General features: G+C 42.7%; 1 protein-coding gene across 1 annotated transcript; it reads right to left on the bottom strand.

Moving 5' to 3' along the window:
• Positions 1-20,177: 20,177 nt before the first annotated feature.
• On the bottom strand, positions 20,178-20,867 carry LOC147902634 (ethylene-responsive transcription factor ERF024-like). Its single transcript, XM_087373906.1, has one exon. It carries the CDS (start codon positions 20,865-20,867, stop codon positions 20,178-20,180), a length of 690 nt encoding a protein of 229 aa, XP_087230032.1.
• Between the last annotated feature and the right edge of the window lie 320 nt (positions 20,868-21,187).

Here is a 21,187-nt window from a genome sequence, read left to right as displayed (position 1 = left end):
AATCATGCATGCAAGCCCGATGGTGGTAACTGGAAGGTGAGTAATTGTGGGCCACTGTGGTGGTTGGTAATTAACTGCCAGCCTGGTGAGTCTTAGCCACCACCAAAGATGTGGCTGGGAATCTTAGATGCCACCACCTCTAATCACGCATTACCATGCAAGGTAGTACTGACTTCTTTTTTGAGGAAGTGAGAAGTGATGGGGACATCGTCATGGACAAGGAGCTAGAAATGATATGAAAGGAGCTTGAAGATCAGAGAGCCAAAAAGGAGGGTCTTTACAAATGGCTCTGCAACATGTAGAACACATTGAACATTGAAAAAGACTAGATGGAGGAGCTGAAAGGTGATGCAAAAACCAGAAAGGTGATGCAAGAACTATGAGAGAGCTTCAAAGCCACGAAGGATGGGGCTGAGAGTAGCCAGGGTGGAGAAGACAACGAGGCAGCTCTCCAGAGGCTAGGAAGGATGCAGAGAGAAGCCACGATGGAGCAAGTTGCAGCAGCCATGGTGAGGGTTGTTTTTTCAAAACACTGTTGGAAGTTCAAAGAGTAAGCTACAAGACACTACAACAAGATTACGATAGGGTTGTGCACAAGCTTGCCATGGCTTTTGATAGTTTTGAAAAGCAATCCGTCATCCTGAGACATTTCCAAACTAGAGTGGAAGTCTTGGAAATGGCCCATTTTGATGTTTTTGAGCAATTTAAGCAGCTTCAATAGATGTTGAGGGGTTCAAATGAAGCTGTTGCACAAAGTGAGCAAAGAGTGGAGGAGATGAAGCAGAACATCCGTAGTCATAGAATGAGGGAGGAAGGAATCAAGAAGCAACTTCGTCATGTACAGAGCAAGACTATGATATTGATGGCTGCAATAGTTAAATCGGATGCCTATCCTACTATGCAACAAGGTCTGAAATGCATGGTCTACCATACCCCCATCATAGATGATTGCATGATCCGATGGCCTGTGTGCTACCACCTTATGCACATTTTTTACTTTGGGGTGTTTGTGCATGCAAGATCGCTATGTAGAGAATGCCATTTGCCATTGCCCAACAGATCAAATGTGCCTACTTGCTATAGCTATCTATGATGAGAAAGTAGATGCTACAGCTCAATTTGCCATTTGGGCAAAAAATGCAAAAGACAAGGAGCTCAAATTGAAGAAGGCCAAGACTGACTGCAAGGAAAAGGAGCCTGAAGGGAGGAACCAGCCCCCTTCATGAAAGGAGCAAGAAGGGCCGAGCCTACAACCAGGAAGCTCAAATCAAGGAAAGAGGAACTAACATGAACGGAAGGGCTAGGCCCCTGAAGGAAGGAACCAGCCCCCTTCTAGAAAGGAGCAAGGTAAGGAGCAAGGAGGGCCGAGTTTGTAATCAAGGAAATAAAAAAGGCAACCTGCTCAAAGTAATGTGGAGCCAGTCCCCTTAAGGAAAGGAGTCCTTGAGATGTAATTTGAAGGAAAGGAGTCTTTGAGATGTAACCTATGCAATCTGTGTGTAATCTATTGAATTGTTAATCTTCTCTAGAGTCTACTTAGGCAATGTTTTCTCAGCTATGTGACTAGATAGTGCCCTTTGATATGCCAAGGACCATAATGTTGAGACGAAAGATTTCGATTAGAAAACTAATGTGAGATGAAAGATTTTGATTAGATAACTAATGTGAGACTGAAGAATGAGAAGGTCGGGCTCAATGAACTCTCTCCCTATTTAAGTGCAATGCATTACAACTAAGAGCCCATTATGAAATCTAGCCCCAAAACTCTGTACACTGATCCACCTACTGCGAATCTATGGCATACCCAAAAGACTTTGGAATGCTTTTGTTCTATCTAAAGACGATATTGGATGACCTCCTCACAAAACGAGAGGGAAGGAGTCTCACTTGCAGCTTTCTCACATACACAATGGGGGAATACACACAAAGGTGGAGGCTGAAAATAGTTTTCCTCTTCTTAGTTGTGAAAGCCAAAAGAACTCTAGTACAAAGAAATAGAAGAACCCTACATGTGGGTTTCAAACCAAACTCAGCCAACTAAGGTGGCATACTAACTGAGCCATGAACTAGAGTACATAAGGATAGCTGTCATCCATCGTGGGTGATGTACCAACTGCATCTGTAGCTAACAAGTCGGTGACATAAATGCACAACGGTCACCCTGGCATATCACAAGTGGAGCTCGATATCTCAACACTCCCCCTTGAGCTCAATCCCAATTCCTGCACACCAAGCAGGTCTCTGAACTTGCGCGGCTTCTCTGCGCCCAATGCCTTCATGAATATGTCAGCTACCTGATCCTCTGTGCTGACATAAACTAGATCAATAAGACCTAGTAAAACCTTATCCTGCACATAGTGATAATGCATCTCAATGTGCTTTGTTCTAGCATGATAGACTAGGTTATTTGCCAAGTGTATACTGCTCATGTTGTCATAATAAATGACAACTGGCCCACCTATAGACTGATGCATATCATAGAGTAGCTTATGCAACCAAGCTACCTCACATGCAGCCATTGCTGCACCCCTGTACTCAGCCTCTGTGCTCGACAAGGCTACTGTAGGCTGTTTCTTGCTGCTCCAAGTGACTACAACACTCCCAAAAGAGAACACATATCCACTGGTAGGTCATCTATCAGAAATACTACCAGTCCAATCAGCATCAATGTATCCATGCAACTGTATCTGAACCCCAATCTCATAAAATAGTCCATACTGCAATGTGGACTTCACATACTTGAGTATGCGTCTAGCTGCATCCAAATGCGGTTTCCTTGGAGCCTGCATAAACTGACTTACCAATCCAACAGCATAGCTCAAATCTGGCTTGGTAATAGTCATATAAATCAAACTTCCTACTATGCGTCTGTACATAGTAGGGTCTTGGAGAAGCTCACCTGCGTCTGCGCTCAGCTTCACATTCTGCTCCAAAGGAACTGAAATAGGCTTACAGCCTGTCATCCCATATTTGGACAGCATGTCCAATCCATACTACCTCTGCAAGAGCTGTATCCCACTTGGTGATCTAATCACCTCAATGCCTAAGAAATAACACAGCTCTCCCAAATCCTTCATCTCAAACTTTTGCTTTAATAGCATTTTCGCATGAAGGATATCTTCATCACTATCACTTGTGATGATCAAATCATCAACATAAATGACGAGCAGCATAATATCTTTCTCTGTTTTTCTCACATAAAGTTAGAAATCTGCCTTGGAAATCTGAAAGCCAATAGTGACAAGATACTATTCTATCTTGTCAGACCATGCTCCTGATCTCAATCTACCTGTCCATTGCAAAGTATGTGAAGCACTACTAGAGGATACTATAGGTCCACTAATATTTGGTGATTGCTGCTGTGAATCCTGTGTAGCATTAGCATTTTGTGCATCTACACCATCAATCACATTTACTGGTTTATACCAGTTGCTCTCATCTCATAAAAAACAACATCTCTACTCATTGTAAACTTATGAGTAGAAGGGTTATAGCATCTATACCCTTTCTGCTGTAGAGAATAACCAATAAAGATGCACTTCTCAACTTTGGATCCAACTTGGACCTCAACTCATCTGGCACATGAACATAGGCAATGCAACCAAAAATTTTTAAATGAGAAATATCTGGTTTCCTACCAGTATACATCTCCTCTGGCATCATGCCATGTATTGCTGCAGTGGGAGTCCTGTTCATTATGTAAACTGCTATAGCAACTGCTTCAGCCCAATAATAATATGGTAGGTCTTTTTCATTTAGCATGGCCCGAGAAACCTCTCCAATATGCCTGTTTTTCCTTTTTGCAAGTCGATTTTGCTGTGGGGTATGACTGCATGAATATTGCTAGTTTATGCCATGCTCCTGTAGGAACCTTGCAAACTCATTTGAGAGGTACTCTCCCCCTCCATCTGACCTTAGGCATTTTATTTGCAGGCCTGTTTCTTTTTCAACCATAGCTTTAAAAGCTTTGAAATGCCCAAACACTTCACTTTTCTTTTTCATAAAATACACCCAAACTTTTCTGTTGTAGTCATCAATAAACGTGACAAAATAATGACAGCCTCCAATAGATGCAACTTTAGTAGTCCACACATCAGAGTGGTTTAATTCCAATGGCTTCTTACTCTCTTGAACATGTCTAGGAAATGGTTTCCTTGCCTGTTTTCCAAATTGACAGGCTTCACATACCTTATGCATTTCTGCAACCTTGAATTTAGGCAATCTCTGACAAAATATGAAGAGGGGAGAGGAGAAGAGTGGAGATGAGGAGAGAGGGCACAGCTAGAGAGCACACCACAAATGACTAACTGTACACTAGATTTAGTTGAAAAAATAGAATATATACAAACCCTTTTAGGGTTAGGGTTAGGGGATATAACCCTTTCCTTTATAGCACTCTATAAGGTTAGTGCTATGCACATATGATCACATGATGGTGCTATGCACACATGATCACATGATGTTGAGCGTGAACTCTCAACACCTTCCCTCAAGATCAACATCATGAAGTAGGCCTTCCCTCAAGATGATGATTCTGGGGAATCAAAGAAGGACTAAGCATTACATTCCATCACACCCCTTTAATGGGAATGTCCTTCCTCTATGTCAAACCAAGAGCTAGTCGGTGTTTCTCGAATAGCTCTTTACCGAGTGGTTTGGTAAAGATGTCTGCAACATTTTCTTTGCTATCACAATGCTGTAGTGTGATGTCACCAAGTAACACTCTTTCTCTGATGAAGTGCTCTCTGACATCAATGTGCTTTGTCCTGGAGTGATATATTGGATTTTTGGCCAATGCTTGAGCCGATTGATTATCACAGTATATTATTGTTGGCTTTGACTCATCAAAGTAATCTATTTCTGGCAATATTCTTCTGAGCCATATAGCCTCACATGCACCTGTAGTGAGTGCTCTATATTCTGCTTCAGTCGAAGACAAAGAAACAGTTGGCTGTTTGTTTGACAACCATGATATAGCACCTTGACCAAGGAAAAATGCATATCCCTGTGTCGATCTCCTGGTCTCATGATCTCCGGCATAGTCACTATCACAGTATCCATGCAACCATGGATGACTTCCTCTGTATTCTATCCCAAACTCTCTTGTACCTCTGATGTATCTCAAGACTCTTTTGGTTGCATTCCAGTGAGACTGTTTTGGATTTGCCATAAACTGTGCTAGTGAGCTTACTACATAACAAATATCTGGCCGTGTGATTGTCAGATATATAAGAGATCCAATAAGTTGCCTGTAGTATCTGTCATTGACTGAAGGCTTTTCTGAATCTTTAGTAAGTTTCAAACTCTGTTCCATGGGAGTGGCTGCAATCTTGCAATCTGCCATATGAAACTTCTTCAGGAGACTATCAACATACTTGAGCTGACTCATGAATGTGCTATCTGAATCTCTCCAGAACTCAATTCCAAGACAATAGTGCATAAGTCCAAGATCTTTCATGTCGAACTCTGCAGATAAGTCTTATTTTAGTTTTCTGATGAAGCTATCCTTGCTTCCTGTCACAATCAGATCATCTACGTACAAAAGTGCAATAGTAATATCTTCCCCTTGAACTTTGTAGTAGAGAGTATGATCTGCATTGGATTTCATGTATCCCAGATTAGCAAAATACTTGTCAATTCTGCTGTACCAACTTCTGGGTGCTTGCTTTAAGCCATAGAGACTTTTCTTTAGATGGCAAACCTTGTTCTCCTTTCCTGGTTCAACATAACTGGCTGGTTGTTGCATGTAGACGTCCTCGTCTAGATAACCGTTGAGAAATGCATTCTTGACATCGAGCTGATACACATTCCATTTACTGAGTGTCGCTAGTGATATCAAGAACCGTATGGAATCCATCTTTGCTACTGGAGCATAAGTCTCATCATAATCTTGGCCATATTGTTGTGCAAATCCTTTTGCAACTAATCTGGCTTTGTATCTCTAAATACTGCCATCTGGATTGTACTTCACTTTGTATACCCATTTGTTGGCTATGGCCTTCTTTCCTGGTGGAAGGTCGCATAATTCCCAAGTGTTATTTTTATACAAAGCATCCATTTCTTCATTCATAGCAGTTTGCCATTCAGGCTTGTCTACTGCGTCTTCGAAGTACACTGGCTCTTCTGTAGCCATGATGGTAGTCATAAGAGCATAGTTGGTGGTTTCCACCTGAATTGCTTTGCCTTTCTGAGCATATATCAATCTGGCTGGTGGTCTGCTTTCCCTAGTAGACCGTCTGAGCTGCTGTGGCGCTGCTTGGGGTGTTGCTGGCAATTCTTGCTCTTCTTCATCAACCTGTTCTGTAGATGACTGTGAAGTCGATGCTTCTATCTCCTGTGTAGGTGAGGTTTTCCATTCTGATTCCTCATCGAAGATTACATCTCTGGAGATAATGACTTTGCGGTTGATGGGATCATACAATTTGTATGCTTTGCTTTCTTCACTGTAGCCAACCATGATGCATTTGCATGACTTCGCATCCTATTTCCTGTGATGATCATCATGTATGTGGGCATATGCTATGCAACCAAATATGCGGAGATGCCCAATGCGTGGCTTGTGTCTAGTGAATGCTTCATAAGGAGTCATACCTTGTATCGGTTCGGTAGGAAGCCGATTAAGCAAGTAGTTAGCTGTAGCTATTGCTTCTGCCCAATACCGATTCGAAAGATGCTTTTCACTAAGCATTGCTCTAGCACTGTCTGCTAAAGTCCCATTCTTCATTTCAGCTCTTGCATTTTGCTGAGGAGTATCTGCACATGTGAATTGTCTTCGAATGCCCTGATTGCAAAAGTTCATGAATGCTGAAGACATGTATTCACCTCCTCTGTCTGATCTCATGACCTTGATCTTTCTGCCTGTTTGGTTTTCTACCATGGCTTTGAATTCTTGAAATCTGGCAAACACTTCAGATTTCTCTTTCAGAAAGTAGACCCAACAATATCTGCTGTAGTCATCGATGAAGGTCAAGTAATAAAGTGAACCATTGATGCTGCGGGTCTGGGCATAACCCCATACATCTGTATGAATCAAATCAAGAATACCTCGTGCACGAGAGGTACTTCTGACAAAGTTGGTTCGCTTTTGTTTGCCGAAACAGCATGCTTCGCAAACTTTTCCAAGAAATTGTAGCTTCGGAATCCCAATTGCCATATTCTGATTCCTGAGATCTAACAAGTACTTGAAGTTGACATGACCATATCTCTTGTGCCATTTTGCAGATAGTGGCATCTGTTGCATTTGAGCTGACATGGCATGCTTATCTGGTACTGTAGCTAGCATCCTGTATAAGCGTCCTTCCTTGACACCTTTTGCTACTTGCTGACCTCTTTTGGATTTGTCTCTGATAGTGCATTCATCACCATCGAAGATGACTTTGTAGTTGTGTTCCGTCATTTGACCTACTGACAAAAGGTTCTTGCTGAGCTTCGAAACATAGAGCACATCTTTGACTAATCCTTTTGTACCAGTGAAATTGTTCATAGGGATAACACCTGTCCCTTGAACTGGATTCGGTGTATTGTCTGCTGTGTAGATGACATTCTTTTGACCTTCTAATGGCTTCATTTCTGTGAACCATTCCTGATGATTTGTCATATGAGATGATGCACCGCTATCGATGTACCAAGGATCCTGTTCCACTTGGTCAACTTGATAGCTATAATCCTCTTTAGGATTGAAATTAGTGTCTTGGTGCATTGTATCAGTCTGATGCAATTCCTCACTTGCAAGAAACATATTGCCATGTTCATTTGCAAAATGACTGTGACTAGAATGTCCACCACGATGATTTCCTCTTCCTCGGGAATTCCCTCGATTACTGCTAGAGTGTCCGCCTTGGTCATACTGCTTCTTGCGGCAATCTCTTTCATAGTGTCCAAACTTGTGACAGTAATTGCACTGGATGTTTGACACATTGGTGGATGCATTCCCTCATCCTTGAAATCTTCCTTGGTTGGAATGATTTCCTCTTTGCTGATTTTGATGTTGCTGAGGATGATGCTGATGCTGATGCTGATTCTGACTTTGATTTTGTTGATGATGACCACTTTTCTGATATGATCTACCTCTGTTTCTGCATTTGCCTCTGCTTCTGTCTGAAGCTGTGAATGCCTGATCATTAGAATGACCTTTACGTGCTTGAATGGCCTGAGTCCTGAGTTCTTCACCAAGTAGAACTGACTGAAGTTCTTCCAGTGTTGGAATTTGTCGTTGGATGGCAATACTCTGGATTAGATTCTCATATCCTTCTCCTAGTCCATTCAGGATGACTTGAACCATTTCTGCGGGATTCATAGTCTCTCCTGCTGCTGCAAGTTGATTGTTGTAGTCTTTGATGCGGAGTACATAAGCATGACCGGTTTCACTGCTGTTGCGGAAACTCTGGTTGATCTGGTTTCTCAGGGTGAGAATCCTAGATGTGTTCTTGGACTCGTAGAGAGCTGCAAACATATCCCATGCTTCTTTTGATGTCTTAACTGTGTTGAGCTATCCTAGCATGACATCTTGCACATTCTGCTTGATCAAGTGATAGGCATACTTGTCTTTCTTATCCCATTCTGCTTGAGCTCGGGCAATGGCAGGATCTGCTACTGGTGGTGCGAAAACTGTTTGTGTAGATGTAGATCCCGTTGTAGATTTCGTTGCTGGTTCTGTGACAACAGATGGAGTAGAGCTACTGGTGGCTGGATCGGCCAATGGTCTAGATATAGATCCATCGACATACTCCCATTTGTCCTGAAGCACAAGAATGGTCTCCATTCGGTATTTCCATGTACCGTAATTGGAGTTGTCTAACTTAGTAGATGCCTCCAGATTGAGGTTGCTAGTCGACATGGTGCAAACAATGTACTCAAAAAATGTCCTAGAAAACTCTGTATGAATCAACTGCAAATACACTGAAGATGCCAAGTGAAATCTCTGTACCGTCGGTGAAGATAGAACTGCAGTATATAAGATCTGATCTGTGTTACAAGGCTTGTGGCAATGATGCCGGGAATAGCCAAGAGGCTTTACAAGGCTAAAAAATGATGTGCACGATGCCGTGAGATAGCCAAATAGGCTTTACAATGGTGGCATGTGTGTGTGAGATCAAGTGCTATCTGCCCACTGAACCAATCTAAATGCCTCTGTACTCTGAAGTCTGCTCACTGAACTGATGAACATAAGGTTTCAGGTAATGTAATGATGTAAAATCGGATGTGAGCGTATGGACTGGCTCCGAGTAGGTACTAGTCGGGAATTTCGGGCATGGCTTAGATTGGCAACTTGGGGAATTCAAAGCGTCCCCTCTATGGCGATCTAGTCTACTCTGATCTAGATCTAAACCAACTATCGATCGATGAAAGAGCAGCAAATAATTCCTTTTCTTTTGTTCTTTTTAAGTGCTGGGTCAGATGCGTCGATGTAGAGGCAAATGTGCGTGAAGGAAGTGGTTTTGTCGGCGAGGCTCAAATGTGAGTGTAACTTGCACCGAAGTGTACGTGTGATGTGACGAGCGCGTAGAGCATGAAAAAATGAGCGACTTTTCTTTTTGGAGCACCCTCAAATTCTTCCTGGATCAAGAGATATGACTTGATCTAGGTGGAGGGGCAAAAGGAGTGCAAATGGTGCTTAATGATGATGTGTCACTGTGAGTCACATGTAGTGATGATGTGGCACTGTGCTTAGCAAGAGGTGTGCCAGTGAAGCTCTGTGCTGAGGTGGCAGGAGTGTGCACATGCAGTGTGTGCACAGTGTGCCTGGCAAGGGATTGTGCCTGCAGAGGGTCAGTGTTGACTGGACTGCTGAGGTGGCAGTGCTGAGGTGGCACAGATGATGTCAGCAGGGTGACATGGCAATGCTGATGTGGCACTGATGATGTGTCCTTGATGATGTGGCACAGGTGACGTGGCTGATGACATGGCACAGGTGACGTGGCTGATGACATGGCAAGTGACGTGGCTAATGACGTGTCATTGATGACGTGGCAGGTGACATGGCAGTCGGTGCTGACATGGCAATCGGTGATGATGTGGTAGTCGGTGATGATGTGGCAGTCGATGATGATGTGGTAGTCGAGTAGTCGGAGCGGTGGCTTGCCGATGGAACCATCGGAGGCTGTAGCCCGTGAGTAGGAGTCGGGAGCCCGTTCAGAGAAGGTTGCTGGCGCGCTGGAGAGGCAGTCGGTGAAGAGGCTTGGAAGGAGTTTGAGATGCGCCGAAGCTTGGAGGACTATAGAGCCGTGGTTGAAGGAGTCGCGATGTAAGTTGCTGCTGCTGGAGTCAGTCGAAGGTCGTTTGGTTGGGCTGCTATTGCTGTGAGAGCTTGAGCGCTAGTGGCTGGAGCACGGTGCTTGTTGGAGACCCAAATGAAGATTCGGTTGCGTAGGAGTGCTTACCCATGAGCCGCTGGAATTGGTGGATGCGCCTTGGTTTGCTTGGTCGTTTTGTGTAGAAGGTTGTGGGCGAGCCATTGTAGGAGGCATCGCTTGGAGAGGCTAGCCCGTTTGGAGAAGGTTGCCTGTGAGCATCGGCTCACTTGTGCTACCCGTGAGCCTTGTTGGTGAGGTCGTTGAGCCGAGAGCTATTGAGGGCAGCTGTTGAAAGATTGTAGTCCCTATGCTTCCGAGACTCATAAAGAAAAACTCAAGAACTCTTCCTCTTTCTCTGGACAGAGAATGGACTCACAAAAGCTCTCTCTTACCACCATGGAATCTCTCTCTCAAAATGAAAAAAAAAAAGAAATCTCTCTAGGAATTCAAGAATCTCGCTTTCTCAATCATAAACAAGAAATACTCTCTTTCTCAAGAAATGAAATCTGTCAAGAACTCAAAGAAAGAATAACAGACGGAAATTTCCTCTCAATGGACGGACATTTCTCTCAACGGAAGTGAAGGGACGGATCTCATAATCACTCAAGAGAACTCTCAATCTCACAATCTCTCTCGCACTCACAAGAAGGATGGCGCCTCAGCGGAAGGCAGAACCATGCTCTAATACCATGACAAAATATGAAGAGGGGAGAGGAGAAGAGTGGAGATGAGGAGAGAGGGCACAGCTAGAGAGCACACCACAAATGACTAACTGTACACTAGATTTAGTTGAAAAAATAGAATATATACAAACCCTTTTAGGGTTAGGGTTAGGGGATCTAACCCTTTCCTTTATAGCACTCTATAAGGTTAGTGCTATGCACATATGATCACGTGATGGTGCTATGCACACATGATCACATGATGTTGAGCGTGAACTCTCAACAATCTTACAACAATATTTTGGGCCTGCATTGATTTAAGTCGCTGTACACTAACATGACCAATGGGTGTATGCAAAATATCAATATCTGCAACTACACCAGTCCCATGTGCAAACATTGCTGCACTCAATTCAGGCATGTCTGCATCCAATGTAAACATCCTGCCCTTCTTCTTTCCTTTTGCTGTCAAGTGACCATTATTTTTCATATTCTCAACAAAGCATCCATGAGGATTAAATCTGACCTGCAAGCCCTGCTCAACCATTTGACCAACAGAGACCAGGTTCTTGGTGATATTCGGGACATGAAATACATCAGACAGGTATTTCTTTTTCCCATCCTACATAGACAAAGGAATTTTACCAATCTACACAATAGGATGTGCAGTATCATCACCAGTCTCCACAAATCCTAGTCTTTCTATTTTCCTTGCATCCTGCATCCATTCTGCATGACCTGTCATGTGGTTTGATGCACCTGAGTTAACATACCACACATCATTGCTTTCTTCTGCACTTGTCACAGAATTGGTCATGTGCTGCACCATAAACAGATGCTCATTTCTGTCATCACCCTGTCTACTAGAAGATGCATAATTGCCTTGCTGCAATTTGCCATTCATAATGTCATTCTACTTTTTGTAGCAGTCCTTAGCCATATGACCCATTTTACCACAGTAGTAGCATTCAACATTGCTGTTTGCATTTTGGCCTCTCTGCCATCCACCACGGCCTCTTTGGCTCCCCCTACCTCTAGAGTTAGCATGTCCTCCTCCATAGGACTGGTTTTCTTGAGTTTGCTGCATATTTTGATTTCTACCATGGCCTCCAGATCGGCATCCTCTACCTCTGCCTCTACCTCTTCCAGCATTTGGGTAGAAGATAGTTTCTTTTGAAGTTTCTCTTGAAGAAGGTGCACCACCATTTCTTTGCTCTTCAATTAGAAGAGCAAACAACTCCTCAAAATCAGTAAATTTTTCACGGACGGCAATGGATGTCCGGAACTGTGCATAATCCTTCAAAAACAGGGCCTTTTTCTCGGTGCCTACGGAGAACTTCTGCCTCCAAAACGGGCCCTGAAATGGCCTCGAATTAGAAAAATAAAGTGACCAAGGGCTTTGCCATCACCCGCAGATATATTGACCTCTCGCCACACCGCGAAGGGCATCTCAATCTGAGACAATGCTCTCTTGCACTTTCCGGCTGTGCTACCTACAGAGATTTGCTCCCAAACTCGAAAAAGGAAAGCAACACTGGTCCTCTTACCAGGACACCGTGAAATTGGTTTTCTTTCTTGAGCTCCTTACCATGAACAAGGCTCTGATACCATGTGAAGATAGTGGGAGAGAGGGAAGGAGTCTCACTTGCGGCTTTCTCACATACACAATGGGGGAATACACACAAAGGTAGAGGCTGAAAACAGTTTTCCTCTTCTTAGTTGTGAAAGCCAAAAGAACTCTAGTACAAAGAAATAGAAGGACCCTATATGTGGGTCTCAAACGAAACTTAGCTAACTAAGGTGGCATACTAACTGAGCCACGAACGAGACTACATAAGGATAGCTATCATCCAGCTATTATTCGTGGGCATTGTACCAACTGCATCTGTAGCTAAGAAGTCGGTGACATAAATGCACAACAGTCACCCTGGCATATCATGAGTGGAGCTCGATATCTCAACAGGGGGCATGGTAGTCTAGACTCTATGTAGTGCCTCTTGTGAGATCAAGAGCAACTTCCTCATAGGCATTTTCTTTGATTCTCCCAAGCCCCACTCAAAGCTTGGCTATGGTAATGGTTCTTAGTCCCTATGCCCACAAGGCAATGGGGATAGATGGGACTACTTCTAAGGTGAGGCCCCTAGACTCTTTCAAATAGGGAGGTAACGGCCTTTTTTGTACCTAAATAAGAATCTCTCCAATTTAATCTCATTACTTTGGATTTGAGAGAGAATTTTTCTTCCTAAGCTCCACCCAAGGCTTGGCTGAGGGATTGGTTCCTAGCCCCCCCTATACCCACAAGGTGATGTGGCTAGATGGGACCACTTTTGAGACTAGGTTGTTGGGCTCTCTCGAAGGGGGAGGTGGTTTTATCTTCTTTTTTTTTAACATTCTATTCCATGCACAATACATTATGTGCAAGTTGAATTAACATGTGTATTTTGTATATGTAGATATTATATTGGATTTGCAAACTTCCACACAAATTTTTGTGAGATGGAAGGTTCTGCTAGCTATAGCAATTAATGAGTTTGGGATATATACAATTTATAAAGCTCCCAATAACTGGCATAGTAAAGCTCTATATGTTTGTATTTGGCAATAAATAATTGTTATGTATTGTCATAAAATATTCTCAATTTGACTAATTCAGACATATGGTTTTTGTAACATTTTGAAGTATATATGCCATTTATAAAGGTTTCCAATATTTGATGAAGAATTTCTATAAATGTTGTTTCTTTCGGCTTACACGAGCTCTTTGCATATTTCAAGTTACTTTGCATGCCTCTTCAGCCTTGGAACTAGGTGTGTATGGCACACATGCTTTAGCTTCATTGCTATTTGTTGGCACACATGGTTTAGCTTCTTTGCTATTTGTTGGCATGCCAAAGGCAAAGCCATAGTGTTTGTTTTGGGTTCTCTTATTATGGGAATGTGCAAGAGCCTTAAATGAATGCTATGATAGAAGGGTAACTTGAGAGGGCTTGAAGGGTTGTCATAATCTAAGGCTGAGGTTGTTACATCTCCTTTGGCATGCCTAGTGAAATTTCTCTTACTTTTGGTATACAAGCTTTGCCTTGTTTACTATTTCTTTCTCTTAGTCTTTTGGCATTTCCATCGGGGTTGAAACTTGCATGTTGCCTATTCTTGCACTATAATAGCTCTCTTTCATGTCTATACACTCATATAACATGCACGATACAATTCTATATCTCTCATTTTGCCTCCAAAATGACTCCAAAAGTAGTAATGTACCTCGCACATAAGGACATTAAAAATTCCTCTAGGAAAAAAATTATAATTATATTATGGGATTTTTCATTTCACTAGACACACTCATTAGATGGAATGTGTACTAGCTAGATGTTAAGAATGCTTTTCTCAATGGATACCTAGATGAGGAAGTCTACATGCAGCAACCAGCAAGGTCTGTTGAATAGGGAGAAGAGCATTAGGTTTGCCATCTCAAGAAAAGTCTCTACAGCTTAAAGCAAGCACCTAGAAGTTGGTACAATAGAATCACCAAGTGTTTTGCTAATCTAGGATACCTCAATTCCTATGCAAATCATGCTCTCTACTATAAAGTTCAAGGGGAAGACCTTAATATCGCAGTTTTGTGTGTAGAGGGTCTGATTGTGATAGGAAGGAATGCGAGCTTCATCAAGAAGTCAAAACAAGACTGATTTGCAGAGTTTGACATGAAAGATCTTGGACTTATGCACTATTGTCTTGGTATTGAGTTCTGGAAAGACTTAAACAGCACCTTTAGGAGCTAGTAGAAATATGTGAATAGTCTCCTATAGAAATTTCATATGCCAAATTGCAAGATTGTAGCCACTCAGTTTGAGACTTACCAAAGATCCAGAAAATCCTACAGTCAATGACAAGTACTATCAACAGCTCATTGGATATCTTATATATATATGACTATCACAAGGCCATATATTTGTTATTTAGCTAGCTCACTTGCATATTTATGGCAAATCCAAAACAATCTCATTGGAGTACATCACTAAACCCCTTGGTAAAAAGTACGGAGCGCCTCCTAGAAAATATGATTGTATAATTCCATTCCTCTAGAAGGACTAGGTCTTGTATGTTTTTGCATTCCACACTCACTGTCACAAACCTTCATTTTTTTTGACTCCATAAAGATAGTGAGCCATTCTTAATCTAGTAGGTCCTCTTTGTGGCATCGTTCTTATCATGCTTAGCCCATAAACTTTGTGGAACTCTATTGCATGGTGATAGAATCTCATCAGTGAGAGCTCAATCAACGAGTACGACATGTCTATTGATTATGATCAATGAGTGATAAGATTGCTGATGAAGAGAGAGCTTGCAACAAATATAGAGAGAATGATTTCAAGCAATGAAAGAGGTAAAGTGAGAGCTCAATACTGAGAGAAAAAGCAAGTTTACAAGATAAAGAGAGCGATGTTGCCTGAAATGGTGGCTTCATAATGATCTGAAAGTATCACATGAAGTGGGCATGTCAAATATGCAAGTCATAAAATCAAATCATGTTCTTTTTCCCAACAAATTCTATTTCCAAACTCTTGAAAGGTGCTATTTTGGTGCTTCTTTCGCACAAATTTTTTGATTTTGGGGGAAAAGTATGCAAATTTGTATGAACCAAAAAAAAAAATACAAAGAAAATATAAATTGACGGCCTTCATGTACAAAGATGAAAAACAACTAATCCCAAAACTAGCTCATCATTCTCAAAGACTCCTTCCTATGCCTAAGAAACTAAACTGTCCTCTTGATTCGGCCACGAGCTCCTTAATAGGAATTCTTCCAATACCAACACTCTTAAACACCACCTTGTTGAGAGTTGTGGTGCCATGAGCACATGTAGAGCAAAGGTATGAGTAAAGGGCAAGCTGCCACATGGCATGGAGGAGATATCCCACATGTGAGCAAGCATATGGATGTAACTACCCTCACCTATAAAAGGGAGGCTCATTTGAAGTAATATAAATCAAGCACTTTGCACTATCTCAAGATTCTCTTTATGAGTCCAAGCTAATCTATCTTGGGACCTAATTGACTTGAGTTATAGATCATGATCACTCTTAGGATTCATTCACCTTAGATTAGTGTTGTTGTTAGAGTAGATTAGGGTCCATAGGAGAGCTCGGTCCATGCACTTTAACATGGTATCAGAGCTTAGGTGCTAGCTCTCCTGGATTAGATGTAGATTTCTTGATTGAGAGTTTCTCGAGTGTTCTTGTGAGAGTTCACTTCCGTAGAGAATTTCCGTTCATTGTAAGAGATTTCCGTCCATTTTCGTTCATTGAGAGAGAATTCTAGCATTAAGAGAGAAAGAGTTTATTTTTTCACTGAGAGAGGATAGGTATGTGTGAGAGACAAGAACTGCTCTACTCCTATGTTGAAGAAAGCCTCAAGCACGAACTACATCAAAGGCTGGCTCTCATCAGTGTGATTCTATCTCAGAAGCCCCTATAGCTTTGACAAAGTGAAAGCAAGCTACAAGGCAACACATAGCTCTCCATCCAGTCGCTCCAACTCTAATGGCCTCTATCTATGGCCGAGAGCTAGGCTCAAACATCCACCACCAAGCCTCAGAAAGCTCCAGCCTTTCGACTCTCCAGTTGTACCAACCAACCTGATGCCTCATAGCTACAATGACAGCGGCTATCTCTGTAAAATCAAGCTCTCGTGAATTCTTTTGGCCTCACCCATGCATATCTCCAACCATCAAGCCACCTATCTGCACCGGACTGCATCTTCAAGCACAACCCATGGGCGCCTCCTACAAACTGCATCTCCGTAGCCACCATGCTTCTCCAAGGCCACTGCATACGCCCTCCAGCAAGCGGTTCTCCAAAGCTAGCCTCTACAACGTGTAAGAATCAGCCTCGACTCTTAAAGCTAGCTCCAGTGACCTCTGTGTCGACCCCTGTGAGCAGTGCTCCAATCGGCTCCAAATGCTGCGGCCTCCATACTACAAGCAAAGCTTTCCTACATGACTCCTACAGCCCCAATAGTCTGGTGCATCGAATCTGCAGCAAATTCGTAGCCCATCGACACCTCGCTTCAGAGCTTTTTCTATCTTTCTTTCTCTCCTTATGAAACGTGGCACTCCCATGACAAGACATGTGGCAGATAAGGTTGGGTATAGTTAAGCTAAGGTTTGGTTATGTTTACCCTTGGTTAGTTTGACTATGGTTAAACTAATGGTTATCATGGTTAGGTATGCTGGCTTGGTTGGGTTAAGAGATTGCCACATGGCATAGTGCCACCTAAGCACATAACCCTTGCTAAGCACAGTATGGAATTCTGCGTGTGAATCCCTGTGCCACATTAGCAAAGGCCTTCTCTTCATAAAACTTTGACAAGCCATAACTCTCTATCCAGAAAGAATTTGCATGCACTCCAAAAAGAAAAAATAACCAGTTTTTCAAGCTCTATGCAGCTGTCAACTCAAATTTTCTGTATGCAATTAGACTATGCAATTAGACACTGCCAGATTTGAAAGTATTTTTAACTGGTAAGATCTTTGCAATGGCAATATGCACTCCAACTGTTGAGAAGTTCACAGGGGAAGGATTTCACACATGGTCTACACAAATGAGGTATCTCTTGATGCACCAAAAGCTTTGGAAGACTATAAAAGAAGACATACTCACAACACAAAATGATGCGTGGAAGGAAAAAGATGAAGCAGCACTATCACTCATTGGATTGCACTTGGGGCTAAATATAATTCATCATATAGACTCCAAGGATCATGCTAAGGATGCATGGGAAGAGTTGAACACAATGTTTGGTGCAAAAGCCAAAAACCAAGAAATCCATTTTAAGATTGAATTCTATGGTATGCACATGGGCTTCAATGAATCCATGGCACAATTTGTCAACAAAATCAAAAGCATTATGACCCAACTAGAAGCCATAAATGCAAAAGTAGGGGAGAAAGATGCACTTGCAATTCTCCTTAAAAGCATGCCTATAGAGTACAGTGCACTGACAACCACTTTGAAGAATTTGCTAGATCCAAAGTTTGAGGAATGTGTATCCTCTCTTCTTGAAAAAGAAAGAGAGTTAAAGGCATCAACATCGACATCGACATCTACATCAACACGCAACAACTATAATGAAGAACAAGCACTATATTCAGTAAAATATCAATGAAGTGCTACCATTACAGAAGGATGGGTCACTATCAAAGTGATTGCAGACTGAAGAACAAACCAAAGTGTCACCATTGCAAGAAGCTGGGACACAAGGAAGAAGATTGCAAATTGAAGATCTAGCAGGTCAACTACACAGCATCATCATCAAGCCATAAGCCAAAAGGTGACATAAATGGAATGTATTGAGAAACAAAAACCTTGCCAACCTTGCCTATATTTTATAAATCAAGCTTGACCACCTGAGAGTAGCTATGAAAGCACCCAGGGGAGGTATTGACATGTAAAAACCACACTTGACCACCTTAAGTAGCAATGCATGCACTAAGGGGAGGTGATGGAATGTAACTGACATCTAACTACCTTGCAGTAGCCAAAGGATTATGGCACCAAGGGGAGGTATTGAGAGTTGTGGTTAGAGCAAAGGTATGAGTAAAGGGCAAGCTGCCACATGGCATGGAGGAGATATCCCACATGTGAGCAAGCAGATGGATGTAAGTAGCCTCACCTATAAAAGGGAGGTTCATTTGAAGTAATATCAACCAAGCACTTTGCACTATCTCAAGATTCTCTTTATGAGTCCAAGCTAATCTATCTTGGTACATAATTGACTTGAGTTATAGATCATGATCACTCTTAAGATTCATCCACCTTAGATTAGTGTTGTCATTAGAGTAGATTAGGGTCCATAGGAGAGCTCGGTCCATGTGCTTTAACACACCTTGTTTCTATAGGTCCAAATTTGCATAATAACCAAACCTCTAACCATCAACTAAAGGTCATACAATACATCATTCATTCCACTTTTATCTCCTAAGAGTGCCATCTTCCATCTAGGATTAAAGTACGCTTGAATAGATCTCGATCTTCCATCTATTCCCCTCCATAATTCTCAAGCCATCATACAGTTCCACAATAGATGAAAATGAGTTTCTTTACACTTGTTGCAGAATGGACAGAACGGAGACACCTTGGGGTTCCATTTAGATATTCTACCTCTAACAGGGAGCGTTCCCACTAGTACCTCCACAATAGAAAGTTAACTTTGAACGAAGGGGTTACCTTCCATAATCTTTGCAGCCTCATAGACCAAACACCAAGCCTGTCAAGAGGGGCATAAACTTTCCACTGATCCCGTGCCAGTATAGAAACCACCAAAGGCACCTCTTCATTAAAATCCTATAAACTCACCTTTGAAAAACGTTTGCCCGTCTTCCATATAAAGCCCTTGTATTTAGAGTCATCTTTATCTCTAGATGTGGCTGGTAGGCCACTCTTCTTTGATCGCATTCGTGAGTGATCTCACCACTTCACATTCAGCATTAATCAATCCAAATGTCATTTTGATTCTAAATAAAAGCATCCATTTGTGTCCTCCCAGGTCCCAAAGGTACTCAAGCCTTTCCTAAACATCCATGCAGCCAATTTAGGATGGCTAGAAATCAGTACGGGGCTAGTGTTAAAGGCACAGTCTATAAGCCAAAAAGATCTGCCAAGAGAAGCATCTCGCTTGTTAGCACAAATACTAGGGTACTGGGAACGATATGATCTTGTGACAATGAGATCAAGCACTTGAACTTGGGCTTCTATAAACTTGTCACAAGATCAAGGACTCGATGTTTGCGCGATTGTAGAATTGCAAGACTGAAGCTGTAACCTACCTAAAAACATAGATTTTAAAGCACTATTCCAGCAGTTCTGCCCTCCTGGGATCAATGATAGCGCAAAAAACGTCACCCAAAAAAATTATGCAAGAGGGCTTTGCGAAGAGACGATCGAGCAAGGAAGGAACATACAAAGGCAAGCAGGGAAGCAAAGATTAGAGGAACGGTAGCGAGCGTGCATCTACCGAATGTATGCAGACTTTCGTTGATCGTCCACAATACTCGTCCTCAACACACCATGCTTGTCCACGCAATTATAATAGCATACTAATTACAGTTACGTGTGTTCCTCAGTCAAGTTTAATCTTTTCTCGGAAATCATTCAGGCTATATCGCGCAGTAGCTGAGGAGACAACGGTATCATGGTCCACTTCCATTACACATTTTACATCGATTTCAATACGAGGTCTCATGATCCCATAGCCAAAGGTTTTCCCAGACCTCAAGCTCATCGACATTCTGTTTATTATCGGCGCAGTTATACATGGATTCCTGTGGAGCTGGAGGTATCAACAGCATTGCTTCTGCCATGTCAAGCAGTACATTGGGCATGTCAAGCAGCATATCATCCTCAAACAGAACCAGCTTTGATGTAGGTGCAGCAGCTTCTACTGACTCGATGTTAGATACACACTCTGTTGCAGAAGAGTTAGAGATGTCGAATTGCGCGTTAGGCAATCTTGCTAGTTCGGTGGCGTCGGGTCCTGGAGCAACAGAATCTGTTGTGGAGTTCTTGGGCAGGACAGTTGTAGCCGGAGCTGGTGCAGCGGTAGTGGAAGTCGACGAAAATGGAGAAGCGGCGGCGGCAGCCAGTGCAGCGGTTTGGATGTCTTTGGGAGATAGGCTGAAAGGGCGAGGCAAGGTGTGCGCGGACTCGGGGAAGTTGAGGCGGGCAGAGGAGCCCTTGAGGTTGAGAGCGGCCACATCGTAGGCACGGGCAGCCATCTCGGGGGTGGGAAAGGATCCGAGCCAAATGCGATTCTTGGTTCTAGGCTCCCGGATTTCAGAGACCCATTTGCCCCAGCTGCGCTGACGGATACCGTGGAAGACGGGGTGGCGAGAGCGAAAAGGGAGCGAAGGGGGCATGGAGAGGGGGGAGGCATTGCAGGAGGAGGAAGGGGAGGGGGGGGACTGGTCAGAAGAAGAGGAGGAGAGAAGGTTGGTCGTAGTGGCTTCCATTCTTATATTGCCTGTATAGTAAATGCTTCAAGTTTTCAGCAATATGCTTCTCTTGCATTGGATCTTTTGACTCAATATTGCAATTCGCATTGTGCAAAATACTAAAAGGATGATGCAACATTTTAAGCAAAAATCTCAATCCACATCACGCGCTTCTGCTTACGCGCATTGTTGTGAAATTTAAATCACCGGTCCAAGGAGCAAATCTGGAGACAGCTGGCTGGCTC

Source organism: Dipteris shenzhenensis, chromosome 4 (assembly GCF_047967505.1).
Source record: "Dipteris shenzhenensis isolate YYH24624 ecotype China chromosome 4, Dip_SZ_1.0, whole genome shotgun sequence".
NCBI classification, from domain to species: domain Eukaryota; kingdom Viridiplantae; phylum Streptophyta; class Polypodiopsida; order Gleicheniales; family Dipteridaceae; genus Dipteris; species Dipteris shenzhenensis.
The sequence above is the reverse complement of the archived record's forward strand: the minus strand, read 5'-3'. Positions and strand labels throughout refer to the sequence as shown.

Bases quoted from the DNA above. Each gene is read 5' to 3' on its own strand.
- LOC147902634 (XM_087373906.1), bottom strand. From the start codon at position 20,867: ATGCCCCCTTCGCTCCCTTTTCGCTCTCGCCACCCCGTCTTCCACGGT.